General features: G+C 39.7%; 1 protein-coding gene across 1 annotated transcript; it reads left to right on the plus strand.

The window, feature by feature from the left end:
- Positions 1-212: 212 nt before the first annotated feature.
- On the plus strand, positions 213-1142 carry RTL4 (retrotransposon Gag like 4; the record flags this gene model as incomplete). Its single annotated transcript, XM_080652914.1, is given in 2 exon segments — positions 213-890; positions 894-1142. Coding segments are annotated over 2 exon segments (927 nt in total).
- Between the last annotated feature and the right edge of the window lie 21340 nt (positions 1143-22482).

Below are 22482 nucleotides of genomic sequence, written 5' to 3' on the forward strand. Positions count from 1 at the left end.
GGCATTCTCTATGAAGAAGAGGTGATATTCAGTAGTGGACAGCAGTTTTTGCCATCTCTCCAGCTCAGCTCTCAGCATCTCCTTGTGACTTCATAGCTAACAGCTTTGGCTACTTGCTCATGATACTGTCTCTCTGATCACAGAGCAAACCCACTGTCTGACCACTGGTCTACTGGACTTGTACTCAATTCTACTTAGTTCCAGAAGATATAATGGAGGAGCATACAGAATCATCACCTAGATTGCAGGTAGAACATTCCTCCCTTTGGGTGGAGAACCTTATTCTGCAGTCACAAGTGCAGCATCTGACTGAGGAGAACACTACTCTGAGGGACCAAGTCATGCCTGCTCTGGCCACCCCAATGATGCCTTTACTCTGTTCACTTAAGAATCTCTCCCAGTTTCGTGGTGACCCTGCCAATATCTTAGAGTTTCTTGCTCAGGTGACTAACTATTTGACAACTATCAAGAACACCAATCCCATACATGATGCCCAAGTCAAATTCTTTTTTGACCACCTATCTCAGCAGATGGAAAGTTGTGGGATGATATCTAGGTCTGAGCAGAGTGCTCTGTTGAAGCAATACAAAAACTTTGTTCTTGAGTTCCAGCAGTCATTTGGTGAATCCAAAAGACAGGAAATGAACCCTCTGGTGAATGCTGAGGTTGACGAAGGGGACAACTCCTCTCAACAGGATGCTACTACTTTCCAGCCTCTTGCTCAAAATCTGAGCTATAATGAAACCAATGAGAGTGATCACTTCCAAGAGGGCCTACCTGAACCCATTCAGGATGAAGTGAGTGGCACAGATATGATGGACAACCTCCCAGACCTGATCACTCAGTGTATTCAGTTAGACAGGAAACATAGTGACAAGCCAGAGCTCTTATAGTCAGAGGCTCTGCTCCCAGTGTTGTCATCACTCATCCACTACCAAACCCTCTCCAGCCCCTCATGTCCATCATCCAAGGAGCTTATATGGCTGAGAGGAAGCCAGCCACCTCTCACCCCTGCCAAACGAGCCCACCAGCAAGAAACTCAGTTGTGCCTTTACTGCAGCCAAGATGATCACTTCACAAGAGATTGCCTTGCAAAACGATCTCGAGCTCCAGCAAGGATAAATAACCCAGCTCACCAGTAAGAGGAGACAAGGTATGTCCCTTTGTGAACTTACATTCCTCTCACCTCCAGCCTTACTGATTTATATCCTGCACTAAACATTTAAAATACAGATGGGGAACTGTGATACCACTTTATTCATTCATGTCCTTCTGGAAATTTAAATAACCAGATATTATTTATTTGGTGACCCATCACCAAACCTAACCCAACAATGATGAAAACAATTCACAGGTACTTTCTGCAGTTAGTACTAATTTCCCAAGAGTACTGAAACCCTGCAGGCAAAACTCTGCCCAGTCTTTGCCAATGAAAACAAGCCTGGAAGTACATTAAGAACCTCCTCCCCACCAATGGGTGAGAGCTAGTTTGAGTCTTCTGTGCCTAAGAGTGGGCTCAATCTTTTTACCCTCACCCTTATTGTTCCCTGTTGGTTTAAGGCTCTGGACTGAAGACCTAATTTCATTTTCATATTTCCTGCCAATATTATCCTACTAGAGGCTGGCTCCTGCTCCACCTGTTGACTAGAGTCCAGCTTCAACACAAGCCAACCTTCATGGAAACACAGCTCTGCCACCCTTCCATACAGCTATATTTTGTTGCCAACATACTGGGTCTCTTGGCTATTGACAAACCAGGTGGTATGGCCTTTTGAACACTGCCTGGAACTGTTAGTCCACTTCTAGCCCTTCAGACAGGTACATATTTTTAGCCAAGCCCTACCAAGTCCAGCTTACTTTCCTTTTTGCCAACCACCTTACTTTAGGTTTCTGTATGTTGTATGGCCAAGTTAAAATTGTCTAGGATATGACTTCTGACAAGTATTTAGTGAAAGTTGGGGGACGGTATCCCATCATAATTACTATGTCTGCATTGAAGACTGAGGGTCAATCCCTGCAAAAGCTTCTGACTTTAGAGGTTTCAGTGTGGTCACCATGTAGGATCACTGGCCATTTATGTTAAGCTCTACTCTTATGTACAACCTCTGGGAAGCCCTTGTCTGATTGAGTGTCTTGAAGAGCAATTAATAGCAGGTAACTTTCTGAACGGTCTCATCTGAAGGATCCTGGGGCATATAAACAAACACCATCTGTACATAAAACTCAAGAAGTGGGGGTTGGATTGCTTGTGTTGTACTCTTGACATACATCAGCTCTATATATGGATTCCTAATGCTTCTGAACAAACATCATACTATGCTGGAAAGGCACAACTTTCTAAAATCTTAAGGATATCCAGTGATGATCAGTGATTCCTAGTAATTACCAGTCCTCTGTTCTTTTCTTTGTAGTACTGATATATGTTCCCATAATGGATCCCCTGAAAAAAAATTGGTAATTCCATTTTTCCTAGCAGCCACCAAGACCTCTCAGAATATAAAGTGCTATTGTACTTTGGCCTTATTCTTGGAGAATTATGCTAACATTGGCAATACTTAAACTTAGCTAGGAGCTTACTACTCTCATCTTGTAGCAATACCAGATAGATCTTTCTGCCCATCAGTGCCTCGCTAACTACTGTACCAATCCTTATTTGCATTCACAAGGGGTCTCTTTTATCAACGGCTTGCTATGCATTCACTTTACTACATGTGCTCTCACAAGGAGACCTGAATGCATATATTTCAGTTGTTCTAAGGAATTCTCATGAGGATACCAGGATTATATGAGATCCTCTAAACTTTAGAGTCTAAAGGGTAGATTTATATGAACTTTAAGTGACTCTGGAATTACCAGGAGGTATCCAAATCTAGCACCACCAATTCTGTAATAAAGAACTCATCCAATGGCCTCAAGTGATTTCCTTAAGAACCCTAGTATGTTCCTGGAGTGCTAATGGCAGCATTCGATTGGCTTCATCACCAATCTTTCCTTATCTTAGGGACCTAATTTATCATTGTGTGCCCTCCCACAAAAATATGTCACTCTGTTTCCTCTTTGGACCTTCCCTCTGCAGCAAAATTATATTTTTCTCCAAGAAATCTTCATATTTCATAGCCTCTCAGAATAGATAATCAACCCTGGGCTATTAACTTCAGTTCACCTCCCACTTCTAGAGGCCACCTCTTGTGCTCTGTGTGATGAAATCCAACAGTGAGACTGAGCATAGGAATAGGATGCTGAGATAATACTTTTATGCCTACTAGCTAGCAAACATTTTATTTACCACTTCAAAATATTTTATAGTGACACCATCCACTTCAACTATAATTAATTCATTACTTAGCATAAAGAGTTACATGGATGAGTTTTCAGAATATATATCATAGTGAACTGTTCTGAGAGTGAAGCAAATTAAAGTCTACAGAAAATAGATGAAATGTAACCTTCTGAAGTATGCAGTCTAGAAATGCAAATGCTTGGGGGACCTCCAGGTATAATCAAGGTTGTAGTGTTAGGGAGGCAGATCTGCTGTATAATTTATGCCACCCAGCAAGATAGAATCTAATCATTTTATGATGTATTAAGAAGGAATTTTTTACAAGAAAATGTTCTGCATGGAATCCAAAAAAGGAGGCAATTAAGAGCCATAGGATACTCATAATCTCTCTAGAGTCAGAGAGGGGATGTTGACCAGCAAATAATTTGGCAGGTCTACCTACAGTGAGGTGGAGATACAAGGCCATCTCAATTTGTGTCATTAGCCATTAAGATTGTCACCTAACTCCCCTTGCTCTGACTCTATGCTCAAAAAAGTAATATTTTCCTGTATAAAAACATTCTTATGGGAGAAAATTTGCCAACCAGCTGGCACAAGTGTTCTAGCCTAATTAATTCTTATTATAAATTAATAAATTCATGTTTGGCTTACACATCATTTTTTTTTGTAGTTTTAATAGCATCAATCCTCCAGATTCTAATCGCCTCTGAGCACACTGTAAAAAAAATAAAATTTTCACCATGCAAAGTCAACACCACAGTGTGAGCCATAGTGAATCCACTGAATATTAGCCTCCCTGAAAACCTTGCCCCAACAGTCAATCAGCCTCCCTCTTTATTTCTCTCATTTGTCTACAACTATAATAAAATTACAAAATACCTATGGGTTTCACTTCCTGCACTTTCCTCCACTCACATCCAGCACCATGGTACCTGCCATAAGCAATTACTTCTTACAATACTACATAGTTTAGTCAAACCATCAGAATACACTGTCATGGATGAGACATGTAGACATAAGCCCATGTGAAGAACCTTTGGAGAGAGAAGAGTGTATACGACTGGCCTAACTCTCACCATCTCCATTCTGTCCAGATGGCAACACATAAGACCCATAATGTCACTGCCCTAACCTCTATCCATGATGGTAAAACAAATATTAACCTTTTCTGGAAGATCTTCTCCACGTAGCACCATCTTGCCTATGACCACAATAGTCATCTCTGAAACAAAATAGAGAATTTAAGATATATCAGCATCTTGGCAAAATCTAACATATCATGCCCTTGGGAAAGCTCTGGGAGCTTGTGCCACATCTGTAAATCCTTCTACATTGATGACCATCTTTCACTGCCTCTCTATGAAGCTTTGGGCCTCACTTAGCCAAGAGACTGGGAAAACCTTCAAGGGACTATAATGTCATAAATCTTCAATGTCACCTTCATACAAGGGTTACTGCTCACATTTTACAAACTAAAATGCCTGAAAGGAGGTACACCATTTAGTAGAGTCAGTAGAACTCTCCTGGTACTCAGACCACATTTCCCCATCATTGATAATGACTATAACTTTGAATATTCATGCACTAAATTATTGATATTACTTCTTTATGTATGCTTAGATTCTTGGGTCTATTTGAACCTGTTTTCTGATCAGTGACTTCCAGTGCACACATAACATGGCACTGGCCCTTTTATTTATCTAGTTCAGCGATCAGCCAGTTGTGACTATATTTTACCAACTCCATTTGCTTCATAGTAACCCTTCATTGTGTGGAAGACCATGAAGAATTTCAGTTTTCCTATGCATAGAAAACTTGTCTCTTTGGGCATATAATTTGGCTTTGTGTGCACCTGGAGAAAGGGAATTTATACTTAGTGGATGAGTGGTTCTGTGCTCAGTGCTTTAATTTGTTAATGATAGTCATTTAACTTCACATTATGATATCCATTTCTAGCTCTTAATGCTCAGGTGGTGTTATAAATTCAATTAAAGATGATGAAATGAAGGTTAAGAGCAGTTAACTTACCAGCCCTAAAGTTATGCAGATAGTAAGTGGCAGGACTAGGATTTGAAACCAGTATCTTTCTATTGCCAGAGCCATTTGACCTCTGATAGAAGAGGGAAACACTTTAATTCCTACCGCTCCTGACCCGCCAAACTGACCCAATTACATCTCCTATAGCCACTCAATACAGAGAGGCCACTCTAGTAACTGGTATTCACATAGCCACTTGTTGAAATACTTGTTCTGTACAGCAGTCTATAAAGGAAGCACATAACAAATCAGTACCTTCAGGTACTTTGAAATTTTGTGTTTGTAATGAGTTGGAGAAAATTCCTTGACACACCAAAAAATACACTGTGTCTGCATTATGTTATTGGGCAGGCTGTTGCTTGTTGAGTCAAAATTCTAACAAAGGTTTCTGGCTATCACAAAGACTTCATATTTCTGTAGCTCTTCATTCAAAGCTATTGACTCTTTTTTTTTTTTTTTTTAACAATAGTTCAATGATGTTTACAGTGTTTGCTCAGTGCCAGGAGACAACAAGAACTTTGACAGTTTGTGATGGTTCTTATCTACCATTGTCATGGGAAAATCAAGATTAAAATGAGATTTTGATTAATTCAGATAGCAATAAGCCAGTTAAATTTGAGAACTACCCCCACAGTATCGACCTCGGGGAATTTTCAGTCCAAAATCTGACTCCAAGGAATATTTGTGGGAAGATAGCTGTGTTCTCTTTTACATTAACCATAAGATAAACAACAACTATTAAATATCATGCTCACTTAATTAGGCATGATGAGTCTACCATGTACGCATCCTTTATTAAATCTGTTTTTAATCTGTGACACTTCATGGGGAAAATGAAGATTATAGATTTACTACCTGTCACTTAAATCAGATTTTCCCTTACTTAGCTTCACCTATCCATAATTTAAAGGTTATCTCCCTCCCCATTCAATTGTTCCAGGATATGAAAAAGTATGTGTTCATGCAGATAACTTCATATATGATTTTAAAGGTTCCAAGTCATAATAACAGTCACTGGGTGCTTATTATATCCCAAGGACAAGGATCACATGCGTAATACTGACAATAGCTCCCTGAGAAAGAAACTATTAGTATTTCCATTTCACAGGTGAAAACAACTAAACTCTTAGAGTTCATTTGTCCAAGGTAGCAAGCTAGTAAGTCAGGGAGCCAAAATTCATATACAGGTCTATTTGATAGAAAATGCCATGTTCTTGACCATGTCCTTCTAGATTGGTATGCCAGGCTGAAAAGTCCTAATCTTTTTGTGAGTCTTCATGTGTTCACCCATCTAGGCCATTAATCTCTACAGCATGCCCTTTCTAAACCTTCTCTCACTCTACTTTGTTTTTAGTGAAGGACAATCATGACAAATTTACCCAGAATTCCAAGTATAGACACAAAATAAATTTGAACAAGTTAATATTTTCTGTTTTATTACCAAAACTGTTTTTTAATGGTATCCAGTTTTTTGTTTGTTTGTTTGTTTTTGCCTATTGGGTTTTCATCAGTACTTTGAGGGCGAAGAGTCATTGTAGACTATTCCCTGAAGGCTATTATTGTCTTTCCTAAGTTGTAGTTGGTGGCTCAATTCTACTACACTAAAAATATAGTTGGGGTATTTCAAAAAATAGGTAGCATTAAAACAACACTGAAGCTCATTCTTTTTCCCTATCACAAGTTTTTCCTATTTTCCCCCATTGGCTTTGATGATGATGATAATGATGATGATGATGATGATGATGATGATGATGATGATAACAGCAACTACCATTTATTGGACACTTACTCCATGCCAGGTATTGTGCTCTTTGATTTATGTTCATTTTCTCTTTTAATTGTCACAACAACCCTCTTAGGGATCTTTTATTATTACCCCTATTATGTAGAAGAGTACATTGAGGCTTAGAGTAGTTAAGAAAATTATCCATGGACGCAGAACTAGTAAGTAAGAGGCAGGATTCAAATTCAGATACATCTAACAGCAGTGCTTACACTCCTACATAGTATATTACTATCCATCTATAACAGCAGTCAACAAACTGTGCACCAAATCTAGCCTATTGTCTGTTTTTTTAAAATAAAATTTTATTGGAACTAAACTATACCCATTCATTTACATATTATGTATGTGTGCTTTCATGCTAGGACATGTACGGCCCACAAAGCCAAACATATTTACTATCTGTTCCTTTACAGAAAAAGTTTCCTGATCCCCAATCCACAATACATTTTTCCAGATATATGCTTTTGTTTCATTTTAACAACTTAAGAAGAAATAGGCTAATGATTCTCAAATTTCTTCTGCTATCTCTCACATTCCCTATACTCCCTCTACCCCACCATAAATCCCAATTCAAGTAATCATTAAAGACTTAATTAACCCTGTGCCTAGCATAGTTAAGGGCAGAAATAGAATATTGGGGAGCAACTATAATTATAAGAAATATTAATCATGCTGTTAACCATTGTGGATGAAAAAGAGGCCACATGCTAACCTAACAAGCTCAGGGAAGGTTTGCAAGGCAGTCTTGCAAACTCAAAGATCTAAAGTAATCACAAAGAATGGTCTGAAATTAAAAAAACTAGCCCTAGCTGGTTTGGCTCAGTGGATAGAGCATTGGCTTGCCGACTGAAAGGTCCCAGATTTGATTCCAGTCAAGGGCACATACCTCACTTGTAGGCTCCCGGCCCTGGTCAGGGGCATGCAGGAGGCAACCAATCAATGTGTCTCTCTCACATTGGTGTTTCTCTCTGTATCTCCCTCTCCCACTCTCTCTAAAAATCAATGGAAAAAATATCCTCCAGTGAGGATTAAAAAAATAAATAAAAATAAAATTTTAGCTAAAAGCAGTTATGGTCAGTGTTCACATCCTATGTGTTGTAGTGTAACCCCCATCTTACAAAGGACACCTCAAAAAAGGTCAAATTATAGAGTCATTTATTAAAAGCTGGCGGCATACGAGGGAGCAAAAGCGCTCCAGACTTCACAGCCCCGAACAGCTTGCCACTTTTGGCTTATATGCAGAATATCACAAAAGTATGAATTACATCTTTGGGTCTGGAATGAGGAACCTGTTTCGCGAAAAAACATTTTTACAGAAGCAGAATTTGAGCAACTTAGTTATCTAAAGTATCTACGAATCACTGAATCAACAGAAACGCATTATCTGGGACCACCTGGACAATTTAGAATAATTATGCTGTCCAGATTCTGGGACCACTGAGTCAACCAAAATTCAGTTATCTGTAGCTACTGAGACAATTTAGGATCACTATCTGTCCTGGGTCCCAGAGGAATGTGCTTCGATGACCAGTGAGATCACAATCAATGGGATATTCAAACTGCCATCAAGGGAGTATTCAATCATACATAAGTTCAGAAAATCGAAATAACTTTTAAATGAGTACAGAACCCAAAACAGCAAGGTTAAAATATTAAACAGCAATTTTTACCCAAGTATGGTTGCTACCATACTTCATATGCTGGTATCTTCCCTAACAAAGGTCAACATTTACCTTAACTGAGCCTATTGTCTTTTACATCCACAATAACATATCATTGAAATGTCAGGGTGTCATAATAATATATAGAAATGTTTAAAAATGCTTTAAAAAATGCCATATATATATATATATGTATATATATATATATATATGGTTTTAAAATGTTTAAATTAACTTTCCTTGAAACTTAAAGTGTGATTCCCCACTGCCCTGAAGCATGTGTACCTCATAGATAAGGATTTGAACTTCAGTAAACGACTCAGAGTGACTTGTCAAGATAACCACTTGAGTGAGTGATGTACTCTCCCTAGATAACCAAACAGCCCCTTGCCCTGTTTGAGATAAACATGTGTGCATTGATGTAATTCATTGATAGCCACCTGGATGGCTGCAAATGGGGTACAGGCTTTAAAACTGGGGTCCAGACCAGCCAAAGTGCTTGCCAGTCAAGACAGCCACAAAGGCACGTCCTTTTGCCAGTCTGGCAAGCAACGCCACTCCACGCTCCTCTCCCTGCCAGAAAACAGAAGAAAGGCTAGCAACCCCCGATCCAGATGCGACCGAGCTCTCAGGTGAGGAACATCGGCCCTCTGCATCCGGACCAGACCAGACCAGCTGCTGGACCTCAGAGGGCAGCACCACCGGGGATCCCCAATAAGCCTGTACCCGCAGCACCAGGAATTGTGTAAGTAATAAAGTGCTGTGTGATTTGCAACGGCATATGTTTCATGTGGTGTAATTCCTCCAGCAGTTAATTGAATTATTTTGCGTATGCTTAAAATTTAAATTAAAGCTTCTGGTCCCTCTGGTGTTAAGCCTGACACTTGGTCCTGCTTGCGTAGAGTAGCCTCTCCGGTAGCAACTACTTGAATGTCCCACACCTGCATGGTTAAAGTTTGTCTCAAGGGACGCCTTAGATAAACACCCCAGATCCTTTCCCAGGATCTTCTTGGGACACAGGGTAACTTGTAACTTCCCTTTTTCCAGACCCCTCAGAGCACAACCGAATGCACTGACTGCCAGGATGGATGCCACAAATTCCTTCATTGTTATTGCTATCATGTTAATTGTTGACTGTTAACTATCCTGTACCCACCTAAATAAAAGAAGTATGTTTCTATCATTTTACTTTATATCCAATCCCAGAGGTTTCCCTGTTGTGCTCTCTCCTGTCTTCCTAATCTATTATCAATGGATTTCATGTAACCCACTTACATCTCCTCCTTTGATTATCTATAATAACAATGTATAATAATAAAAGCATAGTATGCTAATTAGACCAGATGTCCTTCCTTCAGCCCTTCCAGAGGAAGCTGGGGCTGCAAGGGAGGCCCTGGTCTCCGGTGCCAGAGGGAAGCCGGTGCTGGCAGCTGGGGGAAGGAAGGCCTACTCGTGAACGAATTTCATGCATTGGGCCTCTAGTAATGTATAAAACAAGGTGAAAAACTGTCATTCTCTGGAGCATTATTCCAATACATTGAGATTCTGCTTCCCAGCAATTGTCAACAGTTTGGTTCAAATAAACTCACAAAAATTCTTTACAGGTTTGTATGTTTTTTATGTTAACACCATGATTGCTTTGTTCTGATTAAAGAAAGCACATTCTAACCTGGCTGGGAGTTGCACAAGGGATGTGGGAGCTCACCTGGAAATTCGGCCCATCCTCCACAGCCAGGAGCTGCCTATTATCATGGAAAGATTAACAACCTTGTTATAGAAACCAGAGGCATCAGCTCTTTGAAAACCCCCATCCCTTTGCATACCTGCAGGCCTTTGCAAACCCCTCATTACTGTAAACTGCCCATTTTGCGTACCCATTCTTATTCCTTTTGCCTACTTCTCCATGTAATCTTCTTCCTTCTACCCAATATAAGCAGCTGGTTTATGGTGGGGGGCAGAGCAGATTTTTTTGGATGACTTGCTGCTATCCCATACTGTTGGCATTATTGGAATACATGCTCATATATAATTCAACCCTGTCTCTGCTTAATTGGCTTAAGTAGTGACAGGTAGCCCAGACCCAATGATTGCCCGGATACAGGGTTATAGCATGATGCCACAAACTATAAGGGATTCAATGAAGTGCAAGGCAAAGTCTTGGGACATTAACTTCTTAAAATATGGTTGAGAAGACAAGCAGGAAACAAAGCAAACAACACACAAGGTTATTTTATTTGCTTCTAAACTTTCAAGGCCATCAAGGTTCATTATCAGGCCATGCCCAGTTCCCATGCACTGCAGTCCTTGGCCCTTCACTTACTGGGTTTCTTTTCCCTCACATATTTTGATTTGCACTAGCCAATACTGAGCACAGAGAGGAGAAGTAAGATCTATCCCAACACCACAGTTCATTCAACACTGGACCAGCTGTATAATTTTTGGTGGCCAGTGCAAAGCAAAGATATGGAGCTATGGTTTAAAACACAGAAAAGAAGAGTCATTGAAGGTACTCAAAAGAATACTGTTTTGTTCTTGTGCAGTCTCTCATGACCTGTCATAATGGTTTTTTCCCTCAGTTCTTTTGAAAAAATTTAAACCTACAGAAAACGTAAAAAAATGTATGGTGGAAACTTGATATACCAATGTATTAGTTTCTTGCTGATATGGAATTTTTGGACTGGAACTGGGATTCTTTGTCCGCTGGAGTCGAAGAATGAATCCACGGACAGAGGGTAGTATAGCAAAGGTGGAGATTTATTGAAGAACAAGTACAGACTCCCACGTGGGGAGAGGGAAAAAGTCCCACAGAATGGACTCCCACTTGGGAAAGGGGGAAGGGTCACACAGACTTCCTGTCTTCATGGTGTATAAAGGCTGCAATTCCTGTGTCCTGACATCCCCTCTGACTGGCTAATATTTCCTTTCGAATTGGTGACTATAGTGACTTCTGAGGCCCCCCCTCCCTCATTGTCCTCATTGTCCTTCTGGGCTTTCTTCTTCTTTATTTTGTAAACATAGACCTTTTTTGGCTACTTTCAGTTCCCTTGTCTTATGGAAATATACCTGTTGCTGCTTCCTTGTCTTATATAAATGCAACTGCACCTGGCTTCCTTGTGTTCTGGAGATGTACCTGTTGCTGCTCCCTTGTCTTATGGAAATGTAACTGCACCTGGCTTCCTTGTGTTATGGAGATGTATCTTCTCCCCATCTGTAGCCCTATGTTTTTTCCATGGACCCCAATTCTAAAAATTCCTTAAACCTGCCTATGTTCCCCTAAAATTCCTGTTTCACTGCAGTTACCACAAACTTGATGACTTGAAACAACAGAAGCTATAATTCTGGAGGCTATAAATCTGATATGAAGGTGTTGACAGGGCCAAGCACTCTCTACAGAAGGATCTTTCTTTGTTACTTTCAGATTTTGGTGGTTCCTGGTGATCCTTAGCTTGAGGTACCTGTTTCTTTACCATTATTCCTTGCACCCCTATGGTCTCTAATTTTTTTTTATAAAGACACCAAACATTGGATTTAGGGTCTACACTAAAGCCACTATGATAACATCTTGAGATATTTAATTATAGCCTCAAAGACCTTATTTTCCAAATAAGATCACATTCATAGGTATCAGGAGTTAGGATTTGAACAACTATAATCCAAACAACTACAACCCCTTAACAAGACATTTTGCCAGCTTTGCTTCCTTTCTTTGTCACCATGATCCCCTCCTTCTTCCTCACCTTCTCCCTCTCTTTCTGTGTAAATTGCTAATATCATGGCATTTCAACTGTAAATAATCCAGAATAAATATTTATTCTATATAACATTTAGAGAATTTAACATTAATTCAATAGTATCCAGTCTTTATTTAGTTCTTCCATTTCTCCTAAAGTTATCTTTTACAGCTTTATTTTTAAGGTTCCCCCATTACATTTGGGTTGTAATTTCTCCAGTTTCTATTTTTAAAATTTTAAAAAAATACGTTTTTATTGATTTCAGAGAGAGAACAGGAGAGGGAGAGATAGAAACATCAATGATGAGAGAGAATCATTGATTAGCTGCCTCCTGCAAGCCCCCTGCTGGAGATCAAGCCTACAACCTAGGCATGTACCCTGACTGACCAGGAATCTAACCATGACCTCCTGGTTCATGGGTGGATGCTCAACCACAGCCACACCAGCCGGGCTCCAGTTTCTTTTAATCTTAAATAGTCTCCTGCTGTTTTTGTTGCTAGTTTTTTTTTCATGATATTGAGAGTTTCAAAAAGTCCAAGCCAGTTCTATTACGTAGAGTATCCCATATTCTGGAATTTTCTTTGTAATTATACTAGAGGCCCGGTGCACAGATTCATGCACAGGTGGCATCCTTCTGCCTGACCTGCGCCCTCTCACAATCCAGGATCCCTTGGGGGATGTCGGACTGCCAGGTCAGGCAGAAACTGGCAGTCTAACATCCCCCCAAGGGACATAGCAGTGCCAAAAAGGCAGGCTGCTGGGGAGGAGCCCCGCCGCCACCACAGCTACACTTGCCTGCCATGAGCCTTGATTCTGACTGAACCATGTTCCCACTGTGGGAGCGCACTGACCACCAGAGGGCAGCTCCTGCATTCAGTGTCTGCCCCCTGGTGGTCAGTGCCCATCATAGTAACTGGTAGACCAGTTGTTCCGGTCGTTCTGGTCATAACAGTCGCTTAGGCTTTTATATATATAGATTTAGGCTAAACATTTTGAGAAAGACCTCCATATAGGTGATATTGTAGACTTCCAGTGTATCATATCAGTAGGCTCAGAAGCTTGGTTTGTCCATATACTGATTATGCTGGGTTTGATCCTATGGTTATATTGAGGGTCCATCAGCTCTCTACACTGTAAATGTATCTTACTTCATTTAGAGTTAAAATTAACTGTACAGTGATATCCTAAGGCCTTTTCACTATCTACTTCCAATGACTTGTTACCCAATGGTCTTAGCCTCCAATAATAGCCTATGCTTGTACTTGTTATTACACTGGGCGATGTAAAATGTTGACTTACTAATTCTATCATTTCTTCTACATGTATTAGCTAATATTCTTCTATTTTAAAAAGGCTTCCATCCCTCCTCTTTCTTCTCCCCATCCCCTTTCACTATAGACTCAATAATTCTTTTCTTTCTTTCTTCTTTCTTTCTTTCTTTCTTTCTTTCTTTCTTTCTTTCTTTCTTTCTTTCTTTCTTTCTTTCTTTCTTTTTGCTATCCAATGTGATATGAGCTTTGTTCCTTCTTTACATCCCAAGATTTTTTCCTTTATCATTTCCTGTCTCTTTCAAAAATTTCTTTAGCCACATTGAAAGGTAGGTCTTCTGACAACACCTTTTCTTTGTTTGCCTTAATCTAAGAATATCTTGATTGCTCCTTAATTCCTAAAATATATTTTTGCAGGCTGTAGGATTTATGGTTGATAGTTCTTTTCTTTTAGCATTTTGACAATCTTGTGCCACTTCTTTCTGGCTTCAATGGTTTCTGATGAAAAATTGCTATAATTCAATTTTTTTTCACTCTCGGCAAGGTGTAATTTCTCTCTTACTGCTTTCAATATTTTTTTCCTGTCTATAAGGTTCAGAAGTTTAACTAAGATTGTAACCAGACAATCAATGGGTCCAGGCTGCCTGTCACTACTTGAGCCAATTCAGCAGAGACAGGTTTGAATCATATATTCCAATAATGCCAGCAGTATGGGAGAGCAGCAGGTCACCCACAAAAGTCTGCTCTGCACCCCTACCATGAACCAGCTGTTTATATTGGGTAGAAGGACGAATATTACTTGGGGAAGTAAGCAAAGGGGTATGCCAAATAGGCAATTTACTGGTAACTGTGAGCTGGGGATTTGCAAAGGCCTGCGGGTATGCAAAAGGCTGGGGGTCTTCAAAGGGCTGGCGATATGCCAAGGGTTGGAGGCTCTGGTTTCTGCAACAAGGTTGTTAATCTTTCCATGATAATAGGCAACTCCCAGATGTAGAGGATTGGCCGAATTTCCAGGTGAGCTCCCAGGTCCCTTGTGCAACTCCAAGCCAGGTTAGAATGTGCTTTCTTTAATCAGAACATAACAATCATGGTTAATAGAGCATGATTAATATTTCTTACAATTATAGCTGGTCCCCAATATCCTATTTCTGCCCCTATCAAGATGTGTCTTAGTATAAATCTCTTTAAGTTTATTTACTGCTAACAGGTCTTTCCCTTACTTTGAATCCAGTGACCACTATATAAATGCAAATTCCCTTGGTAAGGGCCCACATTAAGATTTGTCATTAATTTAAGTTGAATCGAAGAAATGTATCGTCCACTGTGGGACTGGGGTGAGCTAGGCAAAGGGCATAGAAAGAGGATGTGGGAGCTAGAGAAAGAAAACTTCCCCCTACGTGGGTTTTGCTGTTGGCCTTAAGTACCCAGAGGCCTGAACTTTAATCAGAACCTCAGATCTTATGCTGATTGCTGTTGAAATGACAAGTGTTTTGACACAGCCCCACAACAATTTCTCACTGAGGTGTCTACCCTGTTTGTCCTCCTGAGGACAGTGTTAAATAAATCAATGGAAATGATCAAGTCCCTACATGCTGGCCTGGGAGCCTCTGTTTTGTGGCATTTTATTAATACAATCAGATTTCCAAAATATAGTGCATTATTTCCAGGCTAACATAGCAGTTCCTGAGCCCAGTTTGGTGTTAAAACAGAAAAAAATATGGTTGCCAGCTATAGAGTGCCATATATCTATCTATCTATATATATATATATATATATATATATATATATATATATTTTTTTTTTTTTTTTTTTTCCTGTCAAAGATTGGGAGTCTGGCCTTTTACAAATCCTCAAGATTTGAATCTGAGTTCTATCTTAGCAATTTAGACTTGTTGAGACAGGTGTTTTGGAAATATTACCCCAATTGTACTTCTTTCTCCAGGAATAATTAATGTACTATGTATTTTCACAGGTAGGAATTTTAATAAAGTTACTATTCATTTGGAGAACATAGACAAATTAATTTTTGATGGCCCCAAGACTGGTCAAGTTACCACATATGTCAGTGCCTATTTTTGATGTATAGCCCAGATGCCTAGGGATACAGGCAGTGGAAACTGTGAGATAAGGTAGAGCTTGACATCAGCATCTCTACCATGAGCTTCATTTGAGGTGTCAGTTAGGATGCAACTAATTAATGCACACTGAGAGCCCACTATGTGTCAGGTATGACGGGGATGCAGAATGGCTAGGATAGAGACCCTGCCTTTAAAAGACTTATAGCATGTCAAGGTCTATAAAACCTCTGATCGAGATGATAGCTATGATGTAAATGGTAATAACTACCTTTAACTGAGTGTTTTCCATTTGCCCCATTCTGTACTTAGTGTTTCATAGGCATTATCTCATTTACTTCCTCTAAGAACCCTCTGAGGTATGTACTGCTAGGCCCAATTTGTAGATGCAAAACAGAAATTCAGAGCCAATAGGAAGTGAGACCATGGTCACATAGGCAAGATTCATACCCAGGTTTGCCTGGCTCTAAGCAGGGGTGGGGAATCTTTTTTCTGCCAAGGGCCATTTGGATATTTATGACATCATTCATGAGCCATACAAAATTATCACTTAAAAATTAGTCTGCTATATTTGGTCAAACATTTAATGTACTCACCCCTAATGCCTTGGCAGGGCCAGACCAAATGATTTTGTGGGTTTTATAGGGTCCATGGGCCAGAAGTTCCCCACCTCTGCTTTACAGGCTTGCATACTGCTTACTTTAGAAAGTTGAGGCTCTAAATGAGTGTGCTCATGTATGTGAAAATTTTCTTTTAACCACTGTGACATAAATAATTAAACCAAAGACAGACCATGAGACACACCTGGTGGAGATCAACCAATTCAAGCATTTCTCAAAGTGGAGAAACTTGGGAGAGGTGCAAGCCAATTAGAGATTCTAAAACCAAAGAATATTGCATGGCAGTGGTGAGGCCAGCACTGTGCTCTAAGAATAGATGCAGGGAGCAAGTCAAGCTAGCTTTCCTAACTTCCTTTTGCAGTGCTCTCTCTCTGTCATTTTCTCCCAACCAACAAAGATACTGGAATTCACATACTTCATAATACTGGCTGATATCATCACTAATGGAAAAATAAAATTCAGGCTTGAATTTGGCAGATAGGACCTTCTACCTCATTTCTATCTATTCTTTGGACAATCACTTATTAAGCAACTATGGGAAAACACTGTGCTAGCCATATTCAGAAAAAGTGGAGTTGAATAAGACATGGTTTTTATACTCAGATTTTTCTAAGGCAGGAGTCAGCAAACTTCTTTTTTGTAATAATCTAGTTTGTAAATGATTTAGGCTTTGAGAGCCTTGTAGTCTCTGTCACAACTACTCAACTCACCTATTGTAGTGTGAAATTAGCCACTGACAATAAGTAAATAAATGAGCCCAGTATATGTGATAAAATTATAAGTAAATAATGGAAACAATAAACACAGAATACACAATAATTGTTAACTTTGGTAGCAACAAAAAGGGTAAGGGATAAGACAGAGTAGGAGGAGCACATAAGCATACTAGTATGTAAATTTATTGGTAATGTTTTAGTAGATTTTTAAAAATAATTCTTTATTGTTGAAAGTATTATATATGTCCCCTTTTTTGCCCAAAACTCCCTCCAGGCAACCCACCCCCACCCCAGGCCTTCAGCACCCTATTGTCTGTGTCCATGGGTTATGCATATATGCATACAAGGTCTTTGGTTGATTACCTCCCACCAATCCACCCTCCCCTGCCTTCCCTCTGAGATTCTGCACTCTGTTCCATGCTTCCATGTCTCTGGATCCACTCCATTCATCAGTATATTTTGTTATTTAGATTCCACATATGAGTGTGATCATGTAATACTTCTCTTTCTCTGACTGACTTATTTCACTTAGCATTATACTTTCCAGGTCCCTCCATGCTGTCTCAAAGGGTAAGATATTCTTCTTTTTTACTGCTGCATAGTATTCCATGGTATAAATGTACCACAGCTTTTTTATCCACTCATCTACTGATGGGCACTCAGACTGTTTCCATATCTTAGCTATTGTAAATTGTGCTGCTATGAACATGGGGTTGCATGCATTCTTTCTGATTGGTGTTTTGGGTTTCTTAGGCTATATTCCTAGAAGTGGGATCTCTGGGTCAAATGGCAGTTCCATATTTAATTTTTTGAGGAAACTCTATACTGTTTTTCATAATGATTGCACCATTCTGCATTCCCACCAGTAGTTTACTAAGGTTCCCTTTTCTCCACACCCTCGCCAGTACTTGTCATTTGTTGACTGGACAGATACATGCAAAAAAAAATTAAACTAGACCACCTACTCATACCACACACAATAATAAACTCAAATATAGATAAAAGACTTAAATGTAAGTCATGAAGCCATAAAAATCCTAGAAGAAACCATAGGCAGCAAAGTTTCAGACATCTCTCTTAGCAATATGTTTACAGATACATCTCCTAAGGCAGTGGTCAGCAAACCGCAGCTCGCGAGCCACATGTGGCTCGCGAGCCGAGGTTTGCCACTCTGTTGATTAATGAGTTTGCCGACCACTGTCCTAAGGCAAAGAAAACTAAGGAGAAAATAAATGGGACTACATCAAGATAAAAAACTTCTACATAGCAAAAGAAACCATCAACAAAACAAAAAGAGAGCCCACTGCATGGGAGAACATATTTGGCAATGATACATTTGATAAAGAGTTAATATCCAAAATATATAAGAAACTCAGACAACTTAACAAAAAGAAGACAAACAATCCAATTAAAAAATGGGTAAATGACCTACTAGTAAATAGACACTTCTCCAAAGAGGACATACAGATGGCCAAGACACGTTTGAAAAAATGTTCAAAGTAATTAATCATCTGAGTGATGCAAATCAAAATGACAATAAGGTACCATCTCACACCTGCTAGAATGGCTACCATCAACAAATGACTAGTAGATTTTTTTTCATAAGGTGGTAGCTTCACATATAGGCTTTATAAATAAATAAGGCACTATATGGGCCAATGATGATCATATTTCATAAACCATGGAATATGTAAATATATAAATAATCCAACTGTGTGTACTAGATATAAAATAAAATGAAGAGCAAAGAGAAAGGGATAAGGTGGGAGACAAAGAAAAGGTTGGAGAATGGGGAAGATTTAAGAGTAGTTATTTAACTTACAATGCTCCCCACTAACCCTTTGCCACCAACAACTCTCTAATGATCCTACCTGGCTACACAGTCACCCCAAGAGTAAAATTATCGGGAGCTCATCTAAGATTCATTTTCTTGGGAGGCCCTTATGACTTGAGGAATTGGTATTTTAATTCTTGCAGGCTACTGGCACAGGGCAAGGATCAGGAGAAGGAGTGGGTCTCTCAGGCTTGTCAGGTTGCCATGTATTTCTTCTTTGCTGCCAACATCATCAAGAGGAGGTCCAGGATGAGTGGTTAACAACATGGCTTCCCATGTATCTCAGCTCACCTTCCATCTCCTCTTCTTTGTGCTCTTCCTTTGTCCTAAATATATAGTTAAGATTCCCTTGGAGAAACAAGGGAGACATTGAGATGGGTGAAATTTGACTCAGAACCCCTTCTGTACCTGTTAACTTCCTTCATAGTTTCCTTCTTTCCTTCATTATAATCCTGAGCGTGGAGCCAAAATCTAGGGCCCTCAAAGCAAAAACTATAAAGGAGCAATGGCCAGGGACAGTTATCTTTCTTATTTCCCAATTTGATACAGTACCCATTATATACATCAAGTGAAATAAAACTGCAATAAACTTGTGATGTGACCTTAAAATATATGAGAACACTCTGGAAATGGTCCCAGGTGAGAGTCAGCGTAGCCTTAAAGAAGGCTCACAGTTTAGCGGGCTTACCGTAAGGCTTGCTACAGCAGTGTTGGCCTTTCTTCTTTGGCACCATCTGGCCTTGACTGAGCTGTTTGAGGCACAAGTCCTGCCTCCATGTCCCCTTCACTCTAATGGCTCCTTTCTTATTCTTTGACTGTTACTTCTCAGTCTAGTTTTTCCTTCTCACATCTCTATGTTTCCCTTCTTTTTCTGTTCCGAAGTTGTTGTTTTTTTCCTGTTTTGTCTTTCTTCCTTTCCTTTCCTTTTTTTTTTTATTTCTGTTCTCATCCAAACTCATTTCTATCCTGGGTTTCCTATTCTCTGGCATCTCTGTCTCTTCACACTTCCTTCCCTCTTTCTGTTCCCATTTCTTCCTTTCCCTTCCTTCTCTCTCTCTCTCTCTCTCTCATAGTTAGCATTATTTTTTGTAACAAAGTATCTCCATTCCTCTTCCCAGTTCCCGGTATTTATTTATTTATTTATTTATTTATTTATTTATTTATTTATTTATTTAAAATACATTTTTATTGATTTCAGAGAGGGAGGGAGCAGGAGAGAGAGACAGAAACATCAATGATGAGAGAGAATCATTGATTGGCTGCCTCCTGCATGCCCTCTACTGGTGATTGAGCCTGCATCCCAGGCATGTACCCTTGACTGGAGTTGAACCTGGAACCCTTTAGTCCACAGGCCAATGCTCTATCCACTGAGCCAAACTGGCTAGGGCCCCGGTTTGTCTTATTTAAAATTAAAATGAATGGGACCCCAATTCCTTAGACTACTAATATGAGATGGAGAGTTGGAATAGTCTCCCTAGGAACTACTTCTACCGGAATCATCAGGGAGTTACATATTAGCTGTAAGAACACAAAACATGTATGTAGGTGTTAGTGTCAGAACGATGTTATTAGTGGAGAGTGACGGACTGGTAGAGCTCCCTATAATTGCTTCATCACCAGCCCCCAAATGTGGATCTTGAGCCCATTCCAAGGCCAAACTTGTCACTGAAATAGACAAGCCAGTGAGCCAAAGCAAAGGGCAAGCTAATTCCCCAAAGGAATCATGGCAGAACAGACTATTTTTATGGAGAGGTCCTGGCAGGTCAGCTAGCACAGGAATGGAAAGTAGCTGATAGAGAGAGGGTACATGCAGACTCCCTTTGTCTGCTTAGCAAATAAGGGCCAGGCCTGAAAATGGCTAGGATTTCTAAATGAATTTCCTTGGGCTTATAGTTATAGCTCTCCCATTTAAGGGCTTAATGGTTATATGTGTCCTAGCACACCCAGATTCCAAGGGGTGACCAGAAGAGCATGAGGAAAGCAGTCACAGGAGCAGAGAATCACTGAATATGTGAACAAAGGAGTTCACTCATTATGCTCAGAAATTTTGAAAATAATAATAGCATCAAAGTACTGCTTATTGTTCACTATGAACCACTTATATTTTTTTTTCTGGAGGAAATGAAGGTCAGAGAAGTTAATTAGCTTGTTTCAGGAGATAGCAATGTCTGTCTAAAATGGCTTTTAAACAGTTGCCTGGCTCACAATCAGTGTTAGGAAATGGGACAGAATAGAGGGTAACATCGCTACTAGGGGCACTGGGATGTAAAATTAGGATTAGGGTGAGGCAAGTGAGGCACCTGGGGTGCCAACTTTAAGGAGGCATTTTTCTTAGGTGCTGAACCTGCATTTGCACAATGCTGAGAGTGAGTGCCTCCTTAAAAGATGAGCCCTAGGCACCTCACTACCTCATCATCACCCCAGCCCTGCTTGGATGGATCACTTTGTATAGAACGGGAGAAAAGACTCTAGGTTGGAAATGAGTTTTATATCTGAATAATGCATTTTAGTTGAAGTTGCTACAATGTATTCTAATTGAGCATCAATAATGCAAATTAGAGGATTATTATATTAGCCTTGAAGGTTAATTGCTATAACATACAACTTCAATGTCTTATCTTAGGAACTTAACATAGTAAAAGGTTTATTTCTCACTCCATTATCCAGTAAGATGTTTGATTGGTAGCCTTGCACATGGTAATTCTGGGACCCAGTTTCCTTCCATTGTCTTCTAGAGCCTTAGTGTCCTCTACTAGAGCTTCTGCATCTAACCAGGAAATGAGGGGAGAGGAATGTGTTGAGGATCTCAGAAGAGATTTTATGGGCCTGACCTAGAAGTCATGCACATCCCTTCCATCCACATTCTATTGGCCAGAATGCAGACCTATGGCCCTACCTACCTGTAATGTAGACTTAAAGGGAGTTAAAGGATACAGGTAACAGCAGTGGTGAAAAATTAGCTTGTCTCTATCACAGAGATGCAACACAGGAGGCTGCACCTATGTGTTCATATGTGCATTGAGCTCACAATGACACAGCATGAAAATTGGAGTCACAGGTAGAGTTAATCATTGACAAAGCTGGGATTTGAATTCAGTTACATCTGACCCTAAATAGTACTACTACTACTGTATTAATAATAAGAGCTAATAATTTCTGAGCACTTACCATGTCTCAGGCATTATTTTAAGTGTCTTGCATAGGCATCAAGTGGTTAATCCTTACAAAACCCTAAGTAGATAGATGCTATTAGTATCTTTGTTTATTGTATGAAGAAACCAGAACCCAGATGGGTTAAACAAAAATTTGTTCAAGGTCACACAACTGGTGAGAAATGAATCCAGAACTGGAACTCACATTCTTAGCCAAAATTTTGTGCATCTGAGGACATACGTGAAATAAGAGAGTTAGTTCTGCCCCTGGAAACAATTGATTGCCTTCTAGTTTGAGAAATGAGGCATCCACATCCTATCT

The sequence above is a fragment of the Plecotus auritus genome (genome assembly GCF_963455305.1).
Source record: "Plecotus auritus genome assembly, chromosome: X".
Classification (NCBI taxonomy): Eukaryota; Metazoa; Chordata; class Mammalia; order Chiroptera; family Vespertilionidae; genus Plecotus; species Plecotus auritus.